This window comes from Mixophyes fleayi, chromosome 1 (genome assembly GCF_038048845.1).
Source record: "Mixophyes fleayi isolate aMixFle1 chromosome 1, aMixFle1.hap1, whole genome shotgun sequence".
Lineage (NCBI taxonomy): Eukaryota > Metazoa > Chordata > Amphibia > Anura > Limnodynastidae > Mixophyes > Mixophyes fleayi.
The window spans coordinates 21607954-21631492 of NC_134402.1; the positions used below are offsets into that span (position 1 = coordinate 21607954).

A 23539-nucleotide genomic window follows, 5' to 3' on the forward strand; every position below is an offset into this window, starting at 1 on the left:
GTGGTACAACTTGCTGTACGCAGACCACTGACTTCCCCGCTACCTACCTGCACCTGGACAAGTCTTCTCACCATAAGCAGTGGTACAACTTGCTGTACGCAGACCACTGACTTCCCCGCTACCTACCTGCATCTGGACAAGTCTTCTCACCATAAGCAGTGGTACAACTTGCTGTACGCAGACCACTGACTTCCCCGCTACCTACCTGCACCTGGACAAGTCTTCTCACCATAGCAGTGGTACAACTTGCTGTACGCAGACCACTGACTTCCCTACTACCTCCCCGCATCTGCTCATGTCCATCCTGATCTCCGTGTTCAAATCTGTCTTTCCACAATATCAGCTAGTCGCTGACTCATTGACCAAGATTGCTGCAAGTCACTGACTTTCCTATTATTTATTGGCATTCTCTCTCCATCTGCTTTGATATATGTTCCGCTAGTCACCCTGCTACCAGAGGACCGTTGTGTTAACTTCACCACTCTGGTAAGCCCAGTCATCTGGTGAATTCCTAGGCAAGACTCCTAGTGCCCGTGACACTAAAGTTGATTAAATTGCGGGATCAGGCCACCACCAGTGCAGAGCTTGCTCAGGAATGGCAGCAGGCAGGTGTGAGTGCATCTGCACGCAGAGTGAGACAAAGACTTATGGAGGGTGGCCTGGTGTCAATAAGGCCAGCAAAGAAGCCACTTTTATCCAGGAAAAACATCAGGGACAGACTGATATTCTGCAAAAGGTACAGGGATTGGACTGCTGAGGACTGGGGTAAAGTCAATTTCTCTGACAAATCCCCTTTCAGATTGTTTTTGGTATCTTGAAAAACGCTTGTCCGGAGAAGGAAAGGTGAGCGCTACCATCAGTCCTGTGTCATGCCAACAGTAAAGCATCCTGAGACCATTCATGTGTGGGGTTGCTTCTCAGCTAAGGGACTTTGCTCATTCACAATTTTGCCTAAGAACACAACCATGAATAAAGAATGGTACCAAAGCATCCTCCAAGAGCCACTTATCCCAACCATCCAAGAACAGTTTGGTGATGAACAATGCTTTTTCCAGCATGATGGAGCACCTTGCCATAAGGCAAAAGTGATAACTAAGTGGCTGGGGGATCAAAACACGAAATTTTGAGTCCATGGCCAGGAAACTCCCCAGAACTTAATCCCATTGAGAACTTGTGGTCAATCCTCAAGAGGCAGTTGAAGAAACAAAAACCCACAAATTCTGACACACTCCAAGCATTGATTAGACAAGAATGGGCGTCCATCAGTCAGTATGTGGCCCAGAAGTTGATTGACAGCATACCAGGGCGCATTGAAAAGGTCTTCAAAAAGAAGGGTCAACACTGCAAATAATGACTCTGCATAAACTTAATGTACTTGTCAATAAAAGCCTTTGACACTTATGAAATGCTTGTAATGTTACTTCAGTATACCATAGCAACATCAGACAAAAAGGTCTAAAAACACTGAAGCAACAAACTTTGTGAAAACCAATACTTGTGTCATTCTCAAAACTTTTGCCCATGACTGTAAGTACTAGATGCCATTTAAGAACAAGGAAGTTTGAGAGATGCAAAAGTTTTATAACTGCATCTAAACTAAGGAACTTCTATACGTTTACCCATACTTGCCAATTCTCCCAAAATGTCCGGGAGACTCATGAATTCTGGGTAGGTCTCCTGGACTTCCGGGAGAGTAGGGCGACCTCCCACATCTGCCCACTTCCTAGTGAAGTGGGCAGAATTAGTGCCGCAATGGCGTGATTCTTAGGGAATTGCGTCTTTTTGGCTCCACCCCCGCTGTCAAATGATGCAATTTTGGCATTACATCACAGGGGCGTGGCTGAAATTTACACAATTTTATAAGCCCCACCCCCTCCACCCATACCCCTCAGGAACTCCCAGACTGACACTATAAAAAGTTGTCAAGTACGCCTTTACCCTGTCCACACCCCTTGTAGCTAATTTAAATATGTAATGAGCATGAAATTTAGTTTGGCCATTTTTCCTCTGTTTCCTTTGCACAAATATAATTGCGAAACACACTCTAATGTGCATAGCCACTCTTTATGTTTCTGTATCGCAGCATTACCCACAATGCATCACAGCATACGTGCCGATCAGTTAAACAATACATACCTAAGATTACAGAGGACACTGTATTGCTACATTTTGACAGCTATAAATATATGGAATATGAGCCTCCTTAAATAACAACCGCAGTTTTCATGCCTGACGTTATTGTAAACTAACTACAAATTTCATTTTCACAACCCAGAACATCTTGTACAGTGTAAAAATATGAAATGCGTTCACTGCATTAATATTCTTTGCTACCTTGAATGGAAATAAATTAGGAAGGACAGAACATTTCAGTACTTACTATGTTACTAAATCTGTCTGGTGTGTTCCTTAATTCTCGGAGGTTGAAAGCATCCCTAATATTTCCCAGTTTATGACTTGGATGTGCGGAAGACAATATATTTTGTGAAAATTGCTTTGCATGAATTCCTAACATCTTCCTACTGCAAGATGTTATAGCAAAAGTTACTGGGTTTTTTTTATTGAAAAATAATTAAGGATTTATCAAGCATAGATGCCAACTCCCTCTTTTTAGTGTTATTTGGTGTTGTGCTTGTTATAAGCCAGACAATTAGAAACATATTAATATAAGCCACTTCCTATCTGCAAATACATTTGTAAGGACAAGTGATAAAAATGTAACCATATTTTTTTGTGAAATTATTTCTTTTCTCCAAATCACAAATATTTTTCCCCCAAACACTCAGGTAATTTTCTGCAAGTTTATTGCCATTTCCTTTTACCTCTGTGTCTGTTTGTTAATGACAAGTGAAGCCTTTAAGCCTAAGACACTTAAAAGCATTTATTTATGTATTCTGTCAAACACCATTAGGAGTTAAAAGTTCGTCTGCGCAGCCGGCCAATAGAAATCCTCTGGGAGGCGTCCTAGGATTTCTATATATCATCCCTGCAGAGGAAGCTGGGCCTTTTGGTTTCCTGTATATTCTGTGACACCTCCCCCTCCACCCCGCTAGGAATTTTTAAGAATCTTGGTCCTTTTGAGTGGAGGAATCCTTGGTGGCTTTGTGTGGGCCGTCAATGTTTGAGTCTAGAAGCTGAGCAGTCCCACTGACGCCAGAATTTAGCGCCGGTCCAGTGGTAAGAGGTTTTGTCTCCCACTGTTTTGGTGTAAAGATTGCTTGTTAGCTGACTGTCCTGCTCTCGCCGCCGCCAGAAAGAGCAATATTACTAAATTATTAATAAACTGCAACCTTTTTGACAAAATTTATTAACGTGTCAGTGTCTTTTTTTTAGGTTAAGTTACAGTGACACATATACTTAATCTTGTTTTATTACACACGTTAATAAATAACTTTTTTTCGACAAACTTATCCGGATGTTTGCAGAAGCTGAAAAGTTGTTTTTTTTCATGGTTGTTGGGCGTTTTGCAGACACAAATTCATATCAAACACATGATACATTTTGCAGATAATTAAATCAATCTCTGAAAGTTTTTTTTTTAGTTTGTTGTAAGTATTTTATATTCAGCAGAGGGAGTATAGAAATACAACATCAATTGTTGCCAGACATAAAATGTAATGTAATTAGGGTGCTTGGGGAGCTTAGATTAGTTTCTGGTTTCTGTCATTCTTTACAAGATAGCTGATATATTATTCTCTGACGCAGAGGTATTTTCACGCCAAACAACCTTTTGTCAGGTCTAGTCAGTAAAATGTTATATGATAAGACAAACCACTTTAATCTGTATAAGAATGACATATAAGGGACACATCAATAGAATATTTTTACACATCATCTATAAATTAAACTTAAGAAAAAAATCCTCTACTCAGAAATCACAGTCTATTCTCTAGTTGCTGGTGGAGTTTCAAGAGCATTTTTATAACTGAATATATTACAGAGTGTGAGAGGTCTAGTGAAATAATTGAATACATAGGGTGCTTTGATCATACAGTAGCTTGCCATCCCAGTTCAATTATCTGAAGAACTCTGTGATAACTTTAACTTGGTCGAGATGAAAAAAAACGGTCAAGTCCCTCGATTATCTTAGAAGGCTTCTAAAATTATTACTCTCATATCGACTATTATACCCAGAAATCTTGTTTATGTGTCAGTCAAATGCACCATAAGTAATGTATTATTTTTTTCCAAAGTACAAGAATGGCTTTTACTTTTTGCCAAAGGAGAGGAATAAAAGGGCATTGACTATTTTAAAGACCATTTAATTTCCTTAAAATCCATATGCACAGACCTTCATCATCATCATCATAATTTATTTATATAGTGCCAACATATTCCGTAGCGCTTTACAATTGGGGACAAACATAGTAAACTAATAAACAAACTGGGTAAAACAGACAAAGAGGTGAGAAGGCTCTGCTCGCAAGGTTACAATCTATTGGACAATGGGAGTTTGACACATGAGGTTAAGTCTACATTTGCAGTCGGCCCTGCCAGACTGCAAAGGTCAAAGTGACTCATAAGCTAAATGATCTTGTCACACAACAATGTTGGTCAAGGGGCAGTTGTATAACGGGTGGTAATAGGGTAATGTAGTGAGGTTAAGAGGGTGGTTGAGGAATATTATAAGCTTGTCTGAAGAGGTGGGTTTTCAGAGAACTCTTGAAAGCTTGTAGACCAGAAGAGAGTCTTATTGTGCGAGACCTTTATCCTTTATTCACATAGAATGGGATGTAAGTTTTGACGTTTGGTACCATATTCAAAATTTCCACTCCTTTTTTTATACAGTTTATTTTCTCCCAATGCACTCTTAAAGCACCAATACATGTAAACTACAACATGCTTTATATGAAAAAGCTGCCAAAGCATTTACAAATACATATGTAAACGTTTCCATACCGTGACAGGTATTACACATCCGTATTATTAAAATGCAAGTAAAAAGTAACACTTTAGGGATTGTTTGAAGACTAATGTGACCAAGGGCTAGATTTACTAAGCTGCGGGTTTGAAAAAGTGGGGATGTTGCCTATAGCAACCAATCAGATTCTAGCTGTCATTTATTTAGTACTTTCTACAAGATGACAGCTAGAATCTGATTGGTTGCTATAGGCAACATCCCCACTTTTTCAATAACGCAGCTTAGTAAATCTAGCCCCAAAGGTTTTTAGGGTGCTCGAAACAGGCAATTATGAATCTGATTTTTATTTTGGTCTCTAAGTTCGTTCCAAGTGTTCTCACTACCGTTACGTGGTCAAACGTACATAAATAACATCATCCAAATTATCATATTGTTTGTGTTGTTCAAAATGTTTTGATATTTTAGTTTTAACAGGTGCTGCTATATTTCTGAAACTCCTGCTAAGCTCGCACGGCAAAGAAGGTGCTGTTCATATTTATTTTGGGCTTATATATATTTAATTATTTTCCATATTCTAAGGCTTACAAATCGCATGAATTATGCATCCGTTAGAATATATTACAAGTTGTGTTGGATGCAGAAACTTAACTCAATCTTAAAAATATAGAACTGGAATAATATCCCCCCGTCTGTAAGAGGAGAGGGACATATCGCTTATCTATTAATAGGGGGTTGTGAACAATAATATGTTAGCTCTTAATGCCAGGGCCTGATTAAGAGTTCAGGCCACCCTAGGCTAATATACTCATAGTGCCCCCACGCCTTCCAAGCCAGGCTAAGATACGGTAGTGTTATATTCGTCTAGTCGCTATTTAATGAAGATTGTCCACTTCGAATGGTGTAGTTCCAACTCATAATGTGATTTAATAGCAAATAGTAACAGAACAATTCAATAAGTGCAGCCGATACATACGCAGGCGTCCTGGATCCAGCATACAGTCATTCAATCCTGAAGTCTGTGGTCGAGAAGACAAACTGCTGGTCCCAGAGCCCCTGCTTATATACAGTTGAAGTTACATTGAGTACAATGCAGATGATTTGGCATGTTTCCATTGGTTCAGGCTTCAGAACAGTCCAGTGTAATGTAGTTCATAGTTCAGTTCAAACGATGCCCTCCAAGGGTGGGGGTCAGCTCTCCAACAGCTGCATACTAATCTTCCTGCCGAAAAGCTAGTTCAAACTGGTCTATTTACATTACACAAACAATACTATTCTGATCATTTATTCCCTGTAATCTATAACTTGCATACGCAAGGAGCGATATCTTAGCCGATAGAACCGGACGTCTGCGGATAAATAGGGAATTAGAATGATACCAAACATGATGTGTTTCCTGTAACCTGAACCTTTGATCTCAATCAAGTGCTTTTAACATTACTATATTTAACTATAAACTCTGCTACATTTGATCATAAATGACTATGTGTTGGAACTATTTTAAGGTGAACTAATTGCAAACGAATGTGTAAGTGTAAATGTGTGTACAAGTGTTCGCACGTGTTGTGGTTAAATACGTCCTTCTACGCCATAGCGTAATATTCGCATTTTTCAGATAGAGACAATCAGATTGATGTTTACTAATTTGAAACGATAATCCAATTATTTGACTTCGACAGCAGCTAAAAACAAACTTGTCCTTAATTTAGAATCCTCCCAATGTTTATGTTCTGGTGTTTTCTAAACAAGGTCATGGTGATCTTTCTCACTTATTTACTTTTTGTTAAAATCAGAACTGTATAGTAGAATGGAGTTATGAAACTGCGCTACCAAGGATGAAGGCATGAAGGTGGAGGGGACTGTTGCCATCCTTTTCTCTCCTACTGAGTTATTCTCAAGCGCCCACCCAAGAATGCCTCATTCCCATTACCACGGGACTACATCAAGATTAAAACCTTACTGCATTATTCTTGATGTCATTTTACGTTGTACATCAGCTATTCTCTTATCGTTTAAAATCAATTTCAGTTTATACTTTTCCCTGTCACGGTTTAGCACCCCTAAAAATTTAGCTCCCCCTCAAGCCTAGCGCCTTAGGCTGCAGCCTAGTTAGCCTACTGGATAATCAGGCCCTGCTTAATGCGGTCTTGACGGTATCTCTACATTTTCAATGGCTCTGCAAGCGTGTTCCTGAGAGGTCACTGGCACCTTGCCTATCCTTTTACTTGGCGAAGTCGGAATGTCATCACTTTGAGAATAGTGATGTCAATTCTGTAAATTATAACCTTATATTTGCAGAGTGGTGATGTCACAGGACTCATTGTGGAAGTGTTCCGTGTTGGAATGTATCACAGAGAGCGGAGGTGAACATACCTGGGCATGACGATCACCTAGTAGCAACTACTTTATTTATTTTTTTAATCAGATTCAAACTTGTGTCTTCTGCGTCACCCATTGCTTCTAAAATCTGGGCACATTCAGCTCTAAATTTGGTAATAGGATAAATTTGTCCTCAGTTTCTGTCACCGTTACACAATTTATTAATTTCTTCTGTACGCGACGGTCCGTGGCCTGCCAGGATATGCTGGCATGATATGAAAGAAATATGGGATGTATAAAGAGATTAGTCATTTCAGATAAGTGGAGGAGGGAGCAGCACTACATTTGGCTATATAAAAGACTGGGCAGAAGCTCATTGACAATTTCAGGTCATGGAACAGTAGGCTGCAGATTTTTCTCTTGACCTGAGGCCAACTATTTAAAGGAGGTTCACAGACTATACGGGGAGAGGAGATGGAAGTACGACTGTGGAGATGAGGAAGATAAAAGGAAGTTTAGTAAGGTTAAATACAATGAGATCCATTCATTACCGCAAACTGTTAGGTCATTTCGTCTTTGATCAGTCCTCTCTTCTCTGGAAAGCTTTTATTACTCAGTAATAGAGTTCAAATATCTATTACACTTTGTTTAAGGTTCTTATACGGTATGTTCTAAATGTAATTGTTATAGATACGACTTACAGTTTGTTATACACCTCTGATCACGTAGCTATGGATCACGTAAGATTGTATACAGACTGCGGTACGACATCCGGTTGCGCTACTCATGTTGGGGAGGTCATTGGAGGTCAATCTATTGACATCATTGCATTCAACGTGCGTTAAACGCAGTGAATGGAGCAGGCAGTGTTCAGAAAAGTGCAACTCTGTCGCAACGCTTCATGGGGTTATTGGAAGTAATGGTTTCCATTTTCAAACACAGTAATGCACAGTTGCTACTGATTGCACACATGTGTTTATAGCATGATTACACAGCCATCATCATTAGTAAGCGGCACTTAGACTAGCCCTGTAGCTGGAGCTAGAGTTACGGCTGAAAAACAAGTACTTTTGAGATGCCCAGGATTGGATCGGACACTGCTGTGTGCGCTCGCTATTGGCACGCCCTTACTATAAATTGACTACGGCCAAACGCCTCTTCCCTGTCCTGTTAACTCCCTGAAATCGTAGTAAATGTCCTTTGCGCTCAAAGATGAATTGTACGTGGCTGCGTTATGCGGTTTATGAGCCCGGTCTGGGCAGGCGCAGAGTTATTGTGCGGATTGTACGCACAAAATCGCTGTATACGTTCCTTAATGAATGAGGCCCATTGGGTATAAGCGCTAATTGTGTAAAAGAGGAGTGAGGCAGTAGAATGATTGCGCCCCTGGCATGTCCGAACAGTTATCGTCATGTTTAAACCTTTATTTCAACAATAAAACATTATGGAGAATGTAACTATGCAAAATAGATGAGATCTAGGCCTATTATAAAGGTGTGTTTGAACATAAATATACAGGAAATGTCCTATCCCTAAGGCATTATATCTTATAACGAGCACCACTTATACAAGTGTGGGTGGGTGGTGCAAATGTGGCTCGATCCGACAGAGCACAGTCTGCCCACTAACGCCATGGCTGCCAGTGACACAGGGGCGGACCTAGATGTGATTTTGCATAATCACGCCCCTCCTTCATTCACACCCCTCAAAAGTCTGTCATCAACCAGATGTACATTTTGTATATAGTGCAAACGATTTCTAAGGACCAGATTTACTAAACTGCGGGTTTGAAAGAGTGGAGATGTTGCCTATAGCAACCAATCGAATTCTAGCTGTCATTTTGTAGAGTGCACTAAATAAATGACAGCTAGAATCTGATTGGTTGCTATAGGCAACATCTCCACTTTTTCAAACCCGCAGTTTAGTAAATCTAGCCCTAAGGCTACACTCCAGGGGGTATATTTACTTAACTATGGGTTTGAAAGAGTGGAGATGTTGCCTATAGCAACCAAACAGATTCTAGCTTTTATTTTGTAGAATGTATTAAATAAATGATTACTAGAATCTAAATGGTTGCTATAGGAAACCTCTCCACTTTTTCAAACCCACAGTTTAGTAAATGTATGCCTGGGAGTATGAGGACTAGCTAGCTGCTAACCTCTAGCTCGTTGACAGGTTAATAGATATTCTGTTTCCTTATATGTGGAAATATTACTATACTATAGCTGCTCTACATAATGAGGTTAATATCTGATGTTACAATACATCAGGGCCATATTTTCCATTGGGCACGATGGGCAGGTGCCCAGGGGCCCCACGGGCAAGGGGGCCCCATAGGCAGGGCTCTTAATTAGAATAAATAATCCTGCAAAAGAAAAAGCCTGCAAAAAAAAACCTTCAAGGGTCACTGAGCAACTACATCTATCTATCTCCATCTCTATATATCTATATATATATCGGTATCTCTCTCTCTCTCTCTCTCTCTCTTTATATATATATATATATATATATGTAGGGGCCCCGGTGCACTGCTTTGCCCGGGGGCCCATAATGTTGTTAAGATGGCCCTGCTGTACATGAGTGATCTTTGGCCAGAACTAGGGATGTGCACCGGCGACTTTTGAGGTCTCGTGTTTTGTGTTTTGGATCCGGATTTTCATTATTTTTGGGGTTCGGATTTGTCTCGCAAAACACTTGACGAAAGGTCTCGGTTCGGATTTAAGGTTTTGGATTCGGATTTTTTTGGAAAAAACATAAAAAGTTTAAAAATCAAGTTTTTGGGCTTATTTTCACTCCTACGCTATTATTAACCTCAATAACATTCAATAACAAGCATTTCCACTAATTTACAATGTATTCTGAACACCTCACAATATAGTTATTAGTCCAAAACGTTGCAACGAGGTATCTTTCTGGACTGCGTAGAGGAGTGGGTCCCCACAATATATATAATAAGAAAACCATCAACTTGTATGATTCGCACCAATAAATGTACCTGGACTGCGTAGAGGAGTGGGTCACCACAATATATATTAAAAACCCTGAACTTGTATGATTCGCACCAATAAATGTACCTGGACTGCGTAGAGGAGTGGGTCACCACAATATATATTAAAAACCCTGAACTTGTATGATTCGCACCAATAAATGTATCTGGACTGCGTAGAGGAGTGGGTCACCACAATATATATAATAAGAAAACCATCAACTTGTATGATTCGCACCAATAAATGTACCTGGACTGCGTAGAGGAGTGGGTCACCACAATATATATTAAAAACCCTGAACTTGTATGATTCGCACCAATAAATGTACCTGGACTGCGTAGAGGAGTGGGTCACCACAATATATATAATAAGAAAACCATCAACTTGTATGATTCGCACCAATAAATGTACCTGGACTGCGTAGAGGAGTGGGTCACCACAATATATATAATAAGAAAACCCTGAACTTGTATGATTCACACCAATAAATGTACCTGGACTGCGTAGAGGAGTGGGCACTGGGCACCACAATAAAAAATATATAGAAAACCTTCAACAGGTCTGAATTACACCCAAAAATAGTATCTGGACTGCGTAGAGTAGTGGGCACTGGGCACCACAATAAAAAATATATAGAAAACCTTCAACAGGTCAGAAATACACCCAAAAATAGTATCTGGACTGCATAGAGGACTGGCCACTGGCCACCACAATATAATATATAGAAAACCTTCAACAGGTCTGAATTACACCCAAAAATAGTATCTGGACTGCGTAGAGTAGTGGGCACTGGGCACCACAATAAAATATATAAAAAACCTTCAACAGGTCTGAATTACACCCAAAAATAGTATCTGGACTGCGTAGAGTAGTGGGCACTGGGCACCACAATAAAATATATAAAAACCCTTCAACAGGTCTGCATTACACTGCACATACGGCTGCTCCTCCATCCTCTCCATCATATACATGTTGGAGTTTCAGCGTGTGACAACCTCTTGTTTTTGATAATGTCAGTGCATTTTAAATATTTTTCAATTTGCCCCACACCACTGAATGTACTTTATCTATGATACGCATCTATCTATCTTGACTGCGTAGTGTGGTGGCCCCGGTACACAATTTGGTACCGAGGCCACAATATAATTAAAAAACCCTCCACGGGTCAGAATTCCACCAAAAAAGGGTATGGACTGCGTAGTGTGGTGGCCCCGGTACACAATTTGGTACCAAGGCCACAATATAATTAAAAAACCCTCCACGGGTCAGAATTCCACCAAAAAAGGGTATGGACTGCGTAGTGTGGTGGCCCCGGTACACAATTTGGTACCGAGGTCACAATATAATTAAAAAATTGGGCATCAACTGTCACCGTTGTTTAATATCTGATACACCTAAATATGGACTGCACAGTGGAGTGGCCCCGGTAGTAAATTTGGTGCCGGGGCCACAATACCTCCTCCAACTTCCAAGTGTAGTGTTTATAAAGACAGACAGCGTCGAAGTGTTATTAGTTGACTTTCTTAACCCTAAAATTGTCCCTGTTGCAAATATTCGTGCAATGGACAGTTACTTTTTTATTGAAAGACTCAAGCTTTCAAGTGTAGTGTTTATAAAATATAAACAACAATACAGTAGTTTTAGAGCACGTCAATACCTCTTGTTTTAAATTATGACAGGGCATTTTACTTTTGGTTTAATTTCTTGAATTTGTTTAAATTTGGTTTTACTTTTTGAACATGGCAAACGACTGTTGATTGGTCATATAATGCAAAAAAAAAAGTTCCAAGATGGAATTGTCCTTGGGCCCTCACACCCACCCTTATGTTGTTGAAATAGGACATGCACACTTTAACAAACCAATCATTTCAGCGACAGGGCCTACCAAACAACTTTGGCTGAAATGATTGGTTTGTTTGGGCCCCCACACCAAAAAAGCTATTCATCTCTCCCTGTACAGACTAAACAGGCTCTACTGAGGCAAGATGTCATCTTTATCCTCAACCTCTGATTCCTCTCCCCCTACAGTGTGTACTTCCTCCTCATCACACATTATCAATTCGTCCCCGCTGGACTCCACAACCACAGGTCCCTCTGTAGTATCTGGAGGGCAGTGCTGTACTTCATTGAGGAATTGATTATTCATTTTTATAAACATCATTTTTTCAACGTTGTGAGGAAGCAACCTCCTTCGCCGCTCACTGACCAGGTTCCCCGCTGCACTAAAAACTCTTTCCGAGTACACACTGGAGGGGGGACAACTCAGGTAAAATAGAGCCAGTTTGTACAGGGGCTTCCAAACTGCCTTTTTTTCCTGCCAGTAACAATATGGACTGTCTGACATGTCTACTTGGATGGTGTCAGCAAAGTAATCATCCACAATTTTTTCTATTGTGACAGCATCCAATGCAGCGAGAGTAGACATGTCTGCAATGGTTGGCAGGTCCTTCAGTCCGGACCAGATGTTATCAGCATCCCCGCCAGCGCCTCTTTTGGGAAAACTGAGCTTTTTCCTCGCAGCCATAGATGTGGAAGAAAATGAGGGTGGAGCTGTTGGCATGTCACGGTCCTCTTCAGAGGACAATCTCCTGACCAGCAGGTCTTTGCACCGCTGTAGACTTGTGTCCGCCGGAAACAGAGACACAACATACGCTTTAAACCGAGGATCGAGCACGGTCGCCAGAATGTATTCCTCTGACTTTAAAAGAGTGACCACCCTCGGATCCTGGCAAAGCGTACGAAGGGCTACATCCACAAGAGCTACATGCTTGGTGTAATCGCAATGGCTTACCAGCTCCTCCCTCACTTTCTCCAGCTGCTTCTGCAACAGCCTGATCAGGGGAATGACCTGACTCAAGCTGGCAGTGTCGGAACTGACTTCTCGTGTGGCAAGTTCAAATGGCTGCAGAACCTTGCAAAACACGGAAATCAGTCTCCACTGCGCTTGACTGAGGCGCATCCCCACTCCTTTGCCTATGTCGTAGGTGGCTGTGTAGGCCTGAATGGCCTTTTGCTGCTCCTCCATCCTCTGCAGCATATAGAGGGTGGAATTCCAGCGCGTCACAACCTCTTCTTTGAGGTGATGGCAGGGCAGGTTCATGCTTTTTTGATGTGCCTCTAGTCTGCGGTAGGCACTGGCTGAATGCCGAAAGTGTCCAGCAATTTTGCGCGGCACCGCAAGCATCTCCTGCACACCCCTGTCACTCTTGAGGTAATGCTGCACCACCAAATTAATGGTGTGGGCAAAACATGGGACGTGCTGGAAATTGCCCATATTTAATGCCCGCACAATGTTACTGGCATTGTCTGACACCACAAATCCCCATGAGAGTCTAAGTGGGGTAAGCCACTGGGAGATAATTTCCCTCATTTTCTCTAATATGTTGTCAGCGTTGTGCCTCTTATTAAAGCCTGTAATACACAATGTTGCCTGCCTTTGCACGAGCAGCCATTTTGTAGTTGCTGCTACTGATGCAGCTGTTGCTGTTGCTGCGGAAGGGGATGCATCTACCCAGTGGGCTGTCACAGTCATATAGTCCTTCGTTTGCCCAGAACCACTTGTCCACATGTCCGTGGTTAAGTGGACAGTGGGTACAACGGCATTTTTTAGAGCACTGAGGACACTTGATCGTACTTCTCTGTACATTTTTGGTATCGCCTGCCTAGTGAAGTGGAATCTCGACGGGATTTGGTACCGGGGACACAATACCTCCATCAACCCTCTAAATCCCACACCACTGATGGCGGACACCGGGCGCACGTCTAACACCAACATTGCAGTTACAGCCGCAGTTATACGCTTTGCAATAGGGTGACTACTATCGTATTTTGTGGTCATGGCAAACGACTGTTGGACGGTCAATTGTTTTGTGAAAGACTTAGCGGTCTTACGACTTCCCCTCTGGGAAGATGACCGACTAACAGCAGCAACAGCAGCAGTGGCAGTAGTAGGCGTACCGCTGCAGGATTCCTCGGATGAATCCCGTATTGAGGAGGACTCAGTCTGGCTGCTGACTTGGATTGCAGGACTGAATCTGATGGAGATTGTGGAGGAAGTTGACGAGGAGGGTGTTGCTGGTGTGTATCCAACTGGACCACGGGATTTAGGTGTCCCTGTACCGATGAGGGTCCTAGCCCCAGTTCCTGAACTAACCACTGAACTATGAAGTTTATTCAGGTGACGTATAAGGCAGGATGTTCCTAGGTGGGCAAGATCCTTACCCCTGCTTATTTGAGCTTTACATAAGCTACATATGGCCATACATTGGTTGTCTGGATTTGGATAAAAATAACTCCAGACCGAAGAGGTGCATTTTTTGGTCTTCTGACCAGGCATGACGATGGGCTTTTTCATCCCATGGACATCAGCTGTTTCCCCCCCTGGTGCCTCATTTACAATAACCACATCACCATCCTCATCATCAAGTTCCTCCACAGCGCCAGCTACATCATCAATAGCCTCCTCCCGAGCCACCTCTTCCCGTACAGTGATGGGAAGGTCAGGCTTGACAACCACCAACACCCTTGGACTCGCCTTGAGGATTTGTGATAATTTCTCTTTAGAAGGCAGAGTTGTTTGCTGTTTTGTTGCTGACAGCATAACTCTCTTCAATTTTTTGTAGGGGGGGGGAGGAAGAGGAGGGCTAAGATCCGTGGGTGAAGCTGAACCACTAGTCATGAACACGGGCCAGGGCCTAAGCCGTTCCTTGCCACTCCGTGTCGTAAATGGCATATTGGCAACTTTACGTTTCTCCTCAGATGATTTTAAGTTTCTCTTTTTGCTACTTTTTCTTAACTTGGGCTTTTTGGATTTTACATGCCCGGTACTACGAGATTGGGCATCGGGCTTGGAAGACGACGTTGATGGCATTTCATCGTCTATGTCATGACTAGTGGCAGCAGCTTCAGCATTAGGAGGAAGTGGGTCTTGATCTTTCCCTACTTTATCCTCCAAATTTTTGGTCTCCATTATATGTAGCACAAGATACTGCAGAATGTGTGAACTTGGTAATATTGCAGTACCACTGGACTTTTACTGCTGAATGTGTGAACTTGGTAATATTGCAGTACCAATGGGCTTATACTGCTGGATTGGTTTTGTAAATTTGGTTATAATTATATATATTTTTTTTAATTTTTAATTTTTAATTTTTTTTTACTTTTTTTTTATTTTTTAAAAACTTGGGAATAATGGGGAAATAACTATGCCCTTAGAAGCACAGAGCACAGGACACAGCACCACTGGACTGAACAGGACACAGCACAGGACCCAGCAGTACTACGGAACTCAGCAGGACAGAGCACAGGACACAGCACCACTGGACTGATACTGCAGAATGTGTGAACTTTGTAATATTGCAGTACCACTGGACTTTTACTGCTGAATGTGTGAACTTGGTAATATTGCAGTACCAATGGGCTTATATTGCAGGATTGGTTGTGCAAATTTTGTGGTAATTAAAAAAAAATGAAATTAGTTTTTGGTATTTTTTTAAATAACTTTTTTTTATTTTTTTAAACACAGGGGAATATTGGGGAAATAACTATGCCCTTAGAAGCACAGAGCACAGGACACAGCACCACTGGACTGAACAGGACACAGCACAGGACCCAGCAGCACCACTGACCTCAGAAGGACAGAGCACAGCACACAGCACCACTGGACTGATACTGCAGAACACAGCACAGCACAGCACAATACACAGAGCTAAACAGCACAGCACAGAACTAAACAGCACAGCACGAGATCTACCAGGACAGAGGACCACCTAACACACCCTCCCTCTACCCTGATCAATGCCCGAGTGAAGATGGCGGCGACTAGCGGGGAATTTATAGGATCCGAGTATCGCGAGATCCGACAACGGGATTATGAGTCAGAGCCTCAGTTTCAGATTTGAATTTGGCGCCAATACCCGGATCTGTCTCGGATCCGACTCGGATCGGCAACGTTCGGGTGGGCTCGGATTTCAGAAATCCGAGTGCGCTCATCTCTAGCCAGAACCATGGTAAAGTGTGTGTACAGTTCCTAGTGAACAAGATGCATTATATAATGCTGAACGCTGGTTGAGTCACGAGGGGCAGGTTATCTGGTCTTGAAATGGTTAAAGTTCATTACACTGTGTGCTATAACATCGTCATTATTACTTTGGCAATTAATCAGTCTGTCAGCGTTTGTAACCCAAGAAATAGGCACCCAGAGTTTGTAGTGTTATCTCCTGCGGAACAATGCAACACAAATACATATGTCATTAATTACACTCCATCTCTCATTGTCTGTTTCTCTATGGGTCATAGCTGCACAAAGCATCAATTAATGTCAACTTGAAGAGTAGAGGTTAGTAACTGTTTTGTGAAATATTTGCCTTGTTTGGCTTTTCTCCCGCAAATTCTTGCATGATTCACTGCACGGAATTTGCCCAAACACACCCCAAAGGTCGTGTTCATTCATTACTACTGTTCATACTAGTGTTCATATAGCACTATTCATTCATAGCAAAATGCTAATTTATAATGACAGTGCAGAATGGTAATCCGTGGAATGCGGCAGTAATAGTGGAATGTGGAGACTGTATCCACTACACTTGTGCCATCACAAAACTCATTGTGAGTACATTTTTGGTGCCATTTTGCTCATATCTATTGAAAATTAATACAGACACTCTATCGAATTCTAACAACTTTATATTTTGCAAGAAGTGTGTTGTCTTTATTGAAATAAAATGACTATGAATGGTCTAAGAATGGAGCTGGATTATGGCTCCTGGGAGCCCGGGACACTTAAGACAGAGAGCCCCTACATTCTAATATGGATATTATTTTAGACAAATACAGAAGCAATACTGTGTTCACTACTGTTAGGTGCACGCAGCTCTGCCGTCACGAGCAGTGCAGTGTGAAGCGGGAAATACTTCCCAACTGTCCTTGCGGTCAGACCAAATCCTGACTAAACGAGACAGTCACCCAAATTCAGGACTGCCCCACCAGATTCAGGACAGTTGGCAGACTGTCCTGCTCTCGCATACCTGTCTTCGTCACTTTCACCACATGTGGCTACTGGTGTCTTTAGCTCAGTTCCTGCTTGTCTTGATCCTGGAATGTTGGATGCCCTATTTGGAAAAGAAATGGGTGCATGAAATTTGAAAACTTCAACCAGACCCGGTGTTAGGTCACCAGTCGGACCAAAATCTGACTAAGCGAGATAGTCACCTAAATTCGTGACTGTCCCACCAGATTTAGGACAGCTGGCAGACTGTCCTGCACTCTCCTACCTGTTCTTTCCGTTTTCACTACACGTGACTGCAGACATCCTGTTAGACCTATAGCAGACCATGCTCTTGATGTGGTTGTGGATTCTCGTGGCATTTCTGTGATTCAGTTAAGCTGGATACATATCTATACAACTATTCACACCATTGATGACTGTTTAGATATTGCAAGAGTGTGTACGCTCCCACGATCATGTCTTATTGTACCAAAGCACATCAAATCTGCTGATTTGGTTTTCTGAACTTCCTAAAAATCACGATCAACGATGGAACAGTGTCGAGCAAAGGTGGAAGTGTGTATGCAAACACCACCAGCAATGGAGGCAGATGGAGGCAGATATCTGTAGAGTGCAGGGGCTTGCTGCCGGCGGCTGCACACTATGTGCAGATCCGTTCAGCAGAGAGAGTTAGGGAGAGAGTCCTGCCCAACTGCTATGATTGACACAATCAGAGCAGCCGGGCAGGACTCTCTCCCTAACTCTCTCTGCTGAACGGATCTGCACATAGTGTGCAGCCGTCAGCAGCCTTAGGTGTCAAAAAGGGGGCGGGGCTAAATCCCCCCCCCCTAAATCGTTCCCGGTACAATTAACTTCTGGATCCGCCCCTGGTAGAGTGTACAGAGTCACAAATGTTTCAGCAGATGGTTATGACAGATGAAGAGCGCAGATCTGATGGTAAATCATGTAGGTGTGTACCCATGAATCTGCATGCTCATCGGGACTTTCAGTCATTGGTGAAATTGTTACAGAAATCGCATCTATAGTATTATTGCATAGGGGTGTATCCAGCTTTACACACATCAAATAGAATCTAAATGCAGTATCTATATATATATATATATATATATATTTGTAATGCGAACATGATTTCATGGTGGGTGGCAGGTCCCTTTGCTCCTCAGTCTTACGCTATCAGCATATTATTTATAGTTGATCCAGCTGTGTTATCTGTTTGAAAGTGCTTTTAAACATTTAATTCATAGGCACTGAACTGCTGAGTACTCATAAACACAGCACTATTAATACTATAGGATTATACTCTGTACAATGCTTTCTTATTGAAAATTGAGCTGTGCATTGTAGTCAAACTACTGTCCTCTGAATTCTAACTGCACATCCACAGAGTACGTATAATGCAGCACATGAATGGCTGTGTTTTCTCTGCACACGTCTTGGCAGTAGCAGTGTGTGTCTGGTACATTGTGGCGTAAATACAGCCTTATGAACGCCATTGTTAAGGAAACACTTTATGGTGCGCTTATTGAGGTGCTAATTCAAGCTTTTCCTAGTCAGAGAGGGACATTTACCAAGCTGCAAAGGTAGATGTGTGGCTGTGTCCTTTCATTCTGTGATGTTATCCGCACGTTTGTTTGTACAGTGGATTAAGAAAAAGAGCAGATTCAAGGTAAGTATTGATTATGGAGGCAACAGGTATTTATTCATAATTGGTGCAATAATTATTTATTCAAGAGACTGCTTTTTATTTTTTACTACTGGGAGTACCATCATTTATTTTATAAATACCAGGGACACTATTACGTATTACTATAATTCTAAGGGGGGCACTACCAGCTATTTTCTTACTACTAGAGGCACTAAATTATTTTATATCTAACAGGGGCATTACTAGTTTATTAATAGACACTAGGGGTACTGCTATTTAATTTATTTATTAATTAATTAAATTTTTGTTATGACGGGGGTCCAAGTTATATTTGTTTAAGATGGGGACAACACTTGTAGTGCACACTTCAGTTCTACGGACCAACAGCATGCAAGGGCCCTCATGGACTATCAGTGCATGATGACAGGGCCGGCAAAAGGAATTTGGGGCCCTGGTATATCAACTTTCTGCCTTCCCCCCACACATAGCTATCAAAGTGAGTCACATACGGAGGAGGATTTCCTTTTTGTTACCATTTATTTATATAGCGCCACTAATGCCGTAGCGCTGTACATAGAACTCCCTCACTTCAGTCCCTGCCCCATTGGGGCTTACAGTCTAAATTCCCTAACACACACACACAGACTAGGGTCAATTTGTAAGCAGCCAATTAACCTACCAGTATGTTTTTGGAGTGTGGGAGGAAACCGGAGCACCTGGAGGAAACCCACGCAAACACAGGGAGAACATACAAACTCCACACAGATCAGGCCATGGTCGGGAATTGAACTCATGACCCAAGTGCTGTAAGGCAGAAGTGCTAACCACTGAGCCACCGTGCTTTCCTTTATACAAAAACTAATTTTACTTATTGGTTTCTCCACTGAGTGTACATGTTGGCTACAATCAGGGGAGACAGACATTTGTTGTTCTGTATAATCAGGACAGTAAAGCCTATGATTCATTAGAACCACTGACATTACTGAGGGATGAAGTTTATTTTAATGTCTTGTGTGCTCGATGAAATCTATTGTAGAACTACAATTCCCAGAATCCCCTACCAGTCTTTGACTAGTTCATTTTCCTCTCACATTTTAGTCACAAGCACCGCACAGCTGTCGAGTGCTTGGTACAGATTTAGGAACCAGTGATTTAATTTGTATTATTGACCCATCTCTGCTTTAGCAACAAAATAATTAAAGTCTGTTACCTGGTGGATTTATAAAGCCATCAGAGCTGCACAAAGAAAAATAAAAATATTTCACTCCTGCCCATTTTAAAATTGGGAAATTAATTACCGACTTCGATCTTTTCATGTTCCAAATTACGTTTAATATTCCCTGTAAACACCTGTTTGAGTTTTCAGATGTCAAAATAAATGTGCTCTGAGAGCTTTTCAATAAAATGAGGATTTCAATAAATATGTAGATTAGATTTGCCATCTCCCTTTCCCGTCTGCGTTCAGTAGGTTAAAATCCCACGAAACGAACCTATATTCTGCCGCAATCTCTGGCGCGCTCCTTCCCGCTTGTCAGCCTGGCCGTTAATTATTTACTAAGAGGATGCTGTGGACAAACAATCTGTCAGTGCCACATTCAATAGCTTCCTCGCCCGATGAAGAAAACAAATGTGACTGTAAATTAAAAGGCTACAAATTCTATTATAGACGTTGATCCGACTTGAAATGTTGTAACATTTTCAAATGTAGAAATGCAAAACTTATAAGTCAAAATGTTTGAGATTGTTATTCAATGCACTGTGAGTTTTTAAGACAATCTGGTTGCGTTTCATTGCAAAGTCACACTGTGTGTACAACGATTCCAAAATTCAGCTACAGTTTTACTCCCAATATCTTAGGTAGGAAGCAGCGTCACTAGTCGCAGAGAATGTTCAGATATCAGGTCTGCAGGACAGGTGATGGGTAGCGGCAATCCTAAAAAGCTCCCAAAAAGCCCAATTTACAGGGGACAGGGGTGTTGTAGTGAATACTAAAATAAAATACACACATTTTCTTATTAAACATAATTACACCACGGCAAATAAAACAGGCTAGACCCACGACATACATGAACTGAGTAATACCACACAGCCCCATGATATGACCGTATAAGATGCGCTCTGAGAAGCAGTCATCTGACATGAGCAGCTTACTGAATGGGAGGGGGGTGGTATATAGAGAGGGGTCATTCCAGGTTACTGCTATAAGTGCAGTGATTGTACTGACACAATGCTTATTTCACAAGGTTGTTGCAGATCCGCATCCCACACCACTATGAGAAAGGTACAAGGAACGTCTTCCTGGTGAGCCGCTGACTGACAACACAGCAGTAAATCAAAATCCGCCCTAGTATTCGGCCCAGCCCATCTCTTCTCACATGACTTTCAGCCAATAGGGGGCGGGCAGGTGTTTGCGTGATTGACACACGAAGTGTCCTTTTAGGAAGGAGGACGAGGTGGAAGGGAGGAAATAGCTGGGAAGAAAGTAAAACGGAGGTTCTGACGTACATCTATCGTAAAGCCCAAAAACCCGCAATCTGCGACCAGCAAAACAAATAAAAATATCTTGGAAAAAAAACAAGCCCAACTCTGGTTAGCACATGGAGATGACAACCCTACAATAAACCATATCAGGCAAGATGTGAGACTTTAGTGTTCAAAGGTAATGGGTAATAGCTCTGGGTCTTCTGCCTTGGGATACCGTCTCACACGGCTAAACCAACGTTGGATATGACTGACTGAAAACCAGTAGCCCTGCTCAGTTTTCCTCCAGGGGAGAACACTCTCAGAAAGTTTGCATTCTAGCTCTATTCTCCTGCTATAGCAATCTTTCCCGTAGTGAGCTATATGGTGCCATCATGTCTTGGCTAGGGATGTGCACCTGCCACTTTTCGCATTTTGGGTTTTGGGTCCTGATTACCTTCAGGTTTTGGGTTCTAATGGGTTTTGCCAGAACACCCCCTCAAGGTTTTGGGTTTTGGGTTCTGATTTTTTTACGCTATTATTAACCTCAATAACATTCATTTCCACTCATTTCCAATCTATTCTGAACACCTCACACCTCACACCTCACAATATTGTTTTTAGGCCAAAAGGTTGCACCGAGGTAGCTGGATCACTAAGCTAAGCGACACAAGTGGGCGGCACAAACACGTGGCCCATGGAATTGTCCTTGGGCCCTCCCACCCACCCTTATGTTGCAGAAATAGGACATGCACACTTTAACAAACCAATCATTTCAGCGACAGGGCCTACCAAACTACTGTGGCTGAAATGATTGGTTTGTTTGGGCCCCCACACAAAAAAGCAATTCATCTCTCCCTGTACAAAGCAAACTGGCTCTACTGAGGCAAGATGTCGTCCTCATCCTCATCCTCTGATTCCTCGCCACCTTCAGTGTGTACTTCCTCATCCTCACACATTATCAATTCGTCCCCACTGGACTCCACAATCACAGGTCCCTCTGTAGTCTCTGGAGGTCATTGCGGGTCTTCATTGAAGAATTGATAATTCATTTTGATGAACATCATCTTCTCCACATTTTGCGGAAGCAACCTCCTTCGCCGCTCACTGACCAGGTTCCCCGCTGCACTAAAAACTCTTTCGGAGTACACACTGGAGGGGGGACAACTCAGGTAAAATAGAGCCAGTTTGTGCAGGGGCTTCCAAACTGCCTTTTTTTCCTGCCAGTACAAGTAAGGACTGTCTGACATGTCTACTTGGATGCTGTCACCAAAGTAATCCTCCACCATTTTTTCAATGATGACAGCATCCAATGCAGCGACAGTAGACATGTCAGCAATGGTTGGCAGGTCCTTCAGTTCTGACCAGATGTTCAAATTCGCTCCTTCCTGCCCTGCATCCCCGCCAGCGGGTCGTTTAGGAAATCTCAGCTGTTTTCTCGCAGCCACAGGTGTGGAAGAAAATGAAGGAGGAGCTGTTGCCATGTCACGGTCCTCTTCAGATGACAATCTCCTGATCAGCAGGTCTTTGCACCGCTGTAGACTTGTGTCCGCCGGAAACAGAGACACAACATACGCTTTAAACCGAGGATCGAGCACGGTGGCCAGAATGTAATTCTCTGACTTTAAAAGACTGACCACCCTCGGATCCTGGCAAAGCGTACGAAGGGCTTCATCCACAAGAGCTACATGCTTTGTGGAATCGCAATGCTTTACCAGCTCCTCCCTCACTTTCTCCAGCTGCTTCTGCAACAGCCTGATCAGGGGAATCACCTGACTCAAGCTGGCAGTGTCGGAACTGACTTCTCGTGTGGCAAGTTCAAATGGCTGGAGAACCTTGCACAACACGGAAATCAGTCTCCACTGCGCTTGACTCAGGCGCATCCCCACTCCTTTGCCTATGTCGTAGGTGGCTGTGTAGGATTGAATGGCCTTTTGCTGCTCCTCCATCCTCTGCAGCATATAGAGGGTAGAGTTCCAGCGCATCACAACCTCTTGTTTGAGGTGATGGCAGGGCAGGTTCAGGCATTTTTGATGGTGCTCCAGTCTTCGGTAGGCAGTGGCAGAATGGCGAAAGTGTCCCGCAATTTTGCGGGCCACCGCAAGCATATCCTGCACATCCCTGTCACTTTTAAAATAATGCTGCACCACCAAATTTATTGTGTGGGCAAAACATGGCACGTGCTGGAAATTGCCCATATGTAATGTCCGCACAATGTTACTGGCGTTGTCCAACACCACAAATCCCCAGGAGAGTCTAAGTGG

At 42.4% G+C, this 23539-nt stretch overlaps 1 protein-coding gene across 5 annotated transcripts in view; it reads left to right on the forward strand.

Annotated features, from left to right (window-relative positions):
• The window catches only part of CTNNA2 (catenin alpha 2), a 1470003-nt gene that overhangs the window by 999248 nt on the left and 447216 nt on the right, over nucleotides 1-23539 (forward strand). Inside the window, exon 1 of one of the 5 annotated variants that reach the window (XM_075192045.1) lies at nucleotides 18743-18836. The exons of the other annotated variants lie outside the window; for them this stretch is intronic. Coding sequence (XP_075048146.1) covers nucleotides 18783-18836 — 54 coding nt within the window. The 5' untranslated portion in view covers nucleotides 18743-18782. Of the gene's footprint in view, nucleotides 1-18742; nucleotides 18837-23539 lie in introns of those variants that run through there. 5 annotated transcript variants of the gene reach the window in all.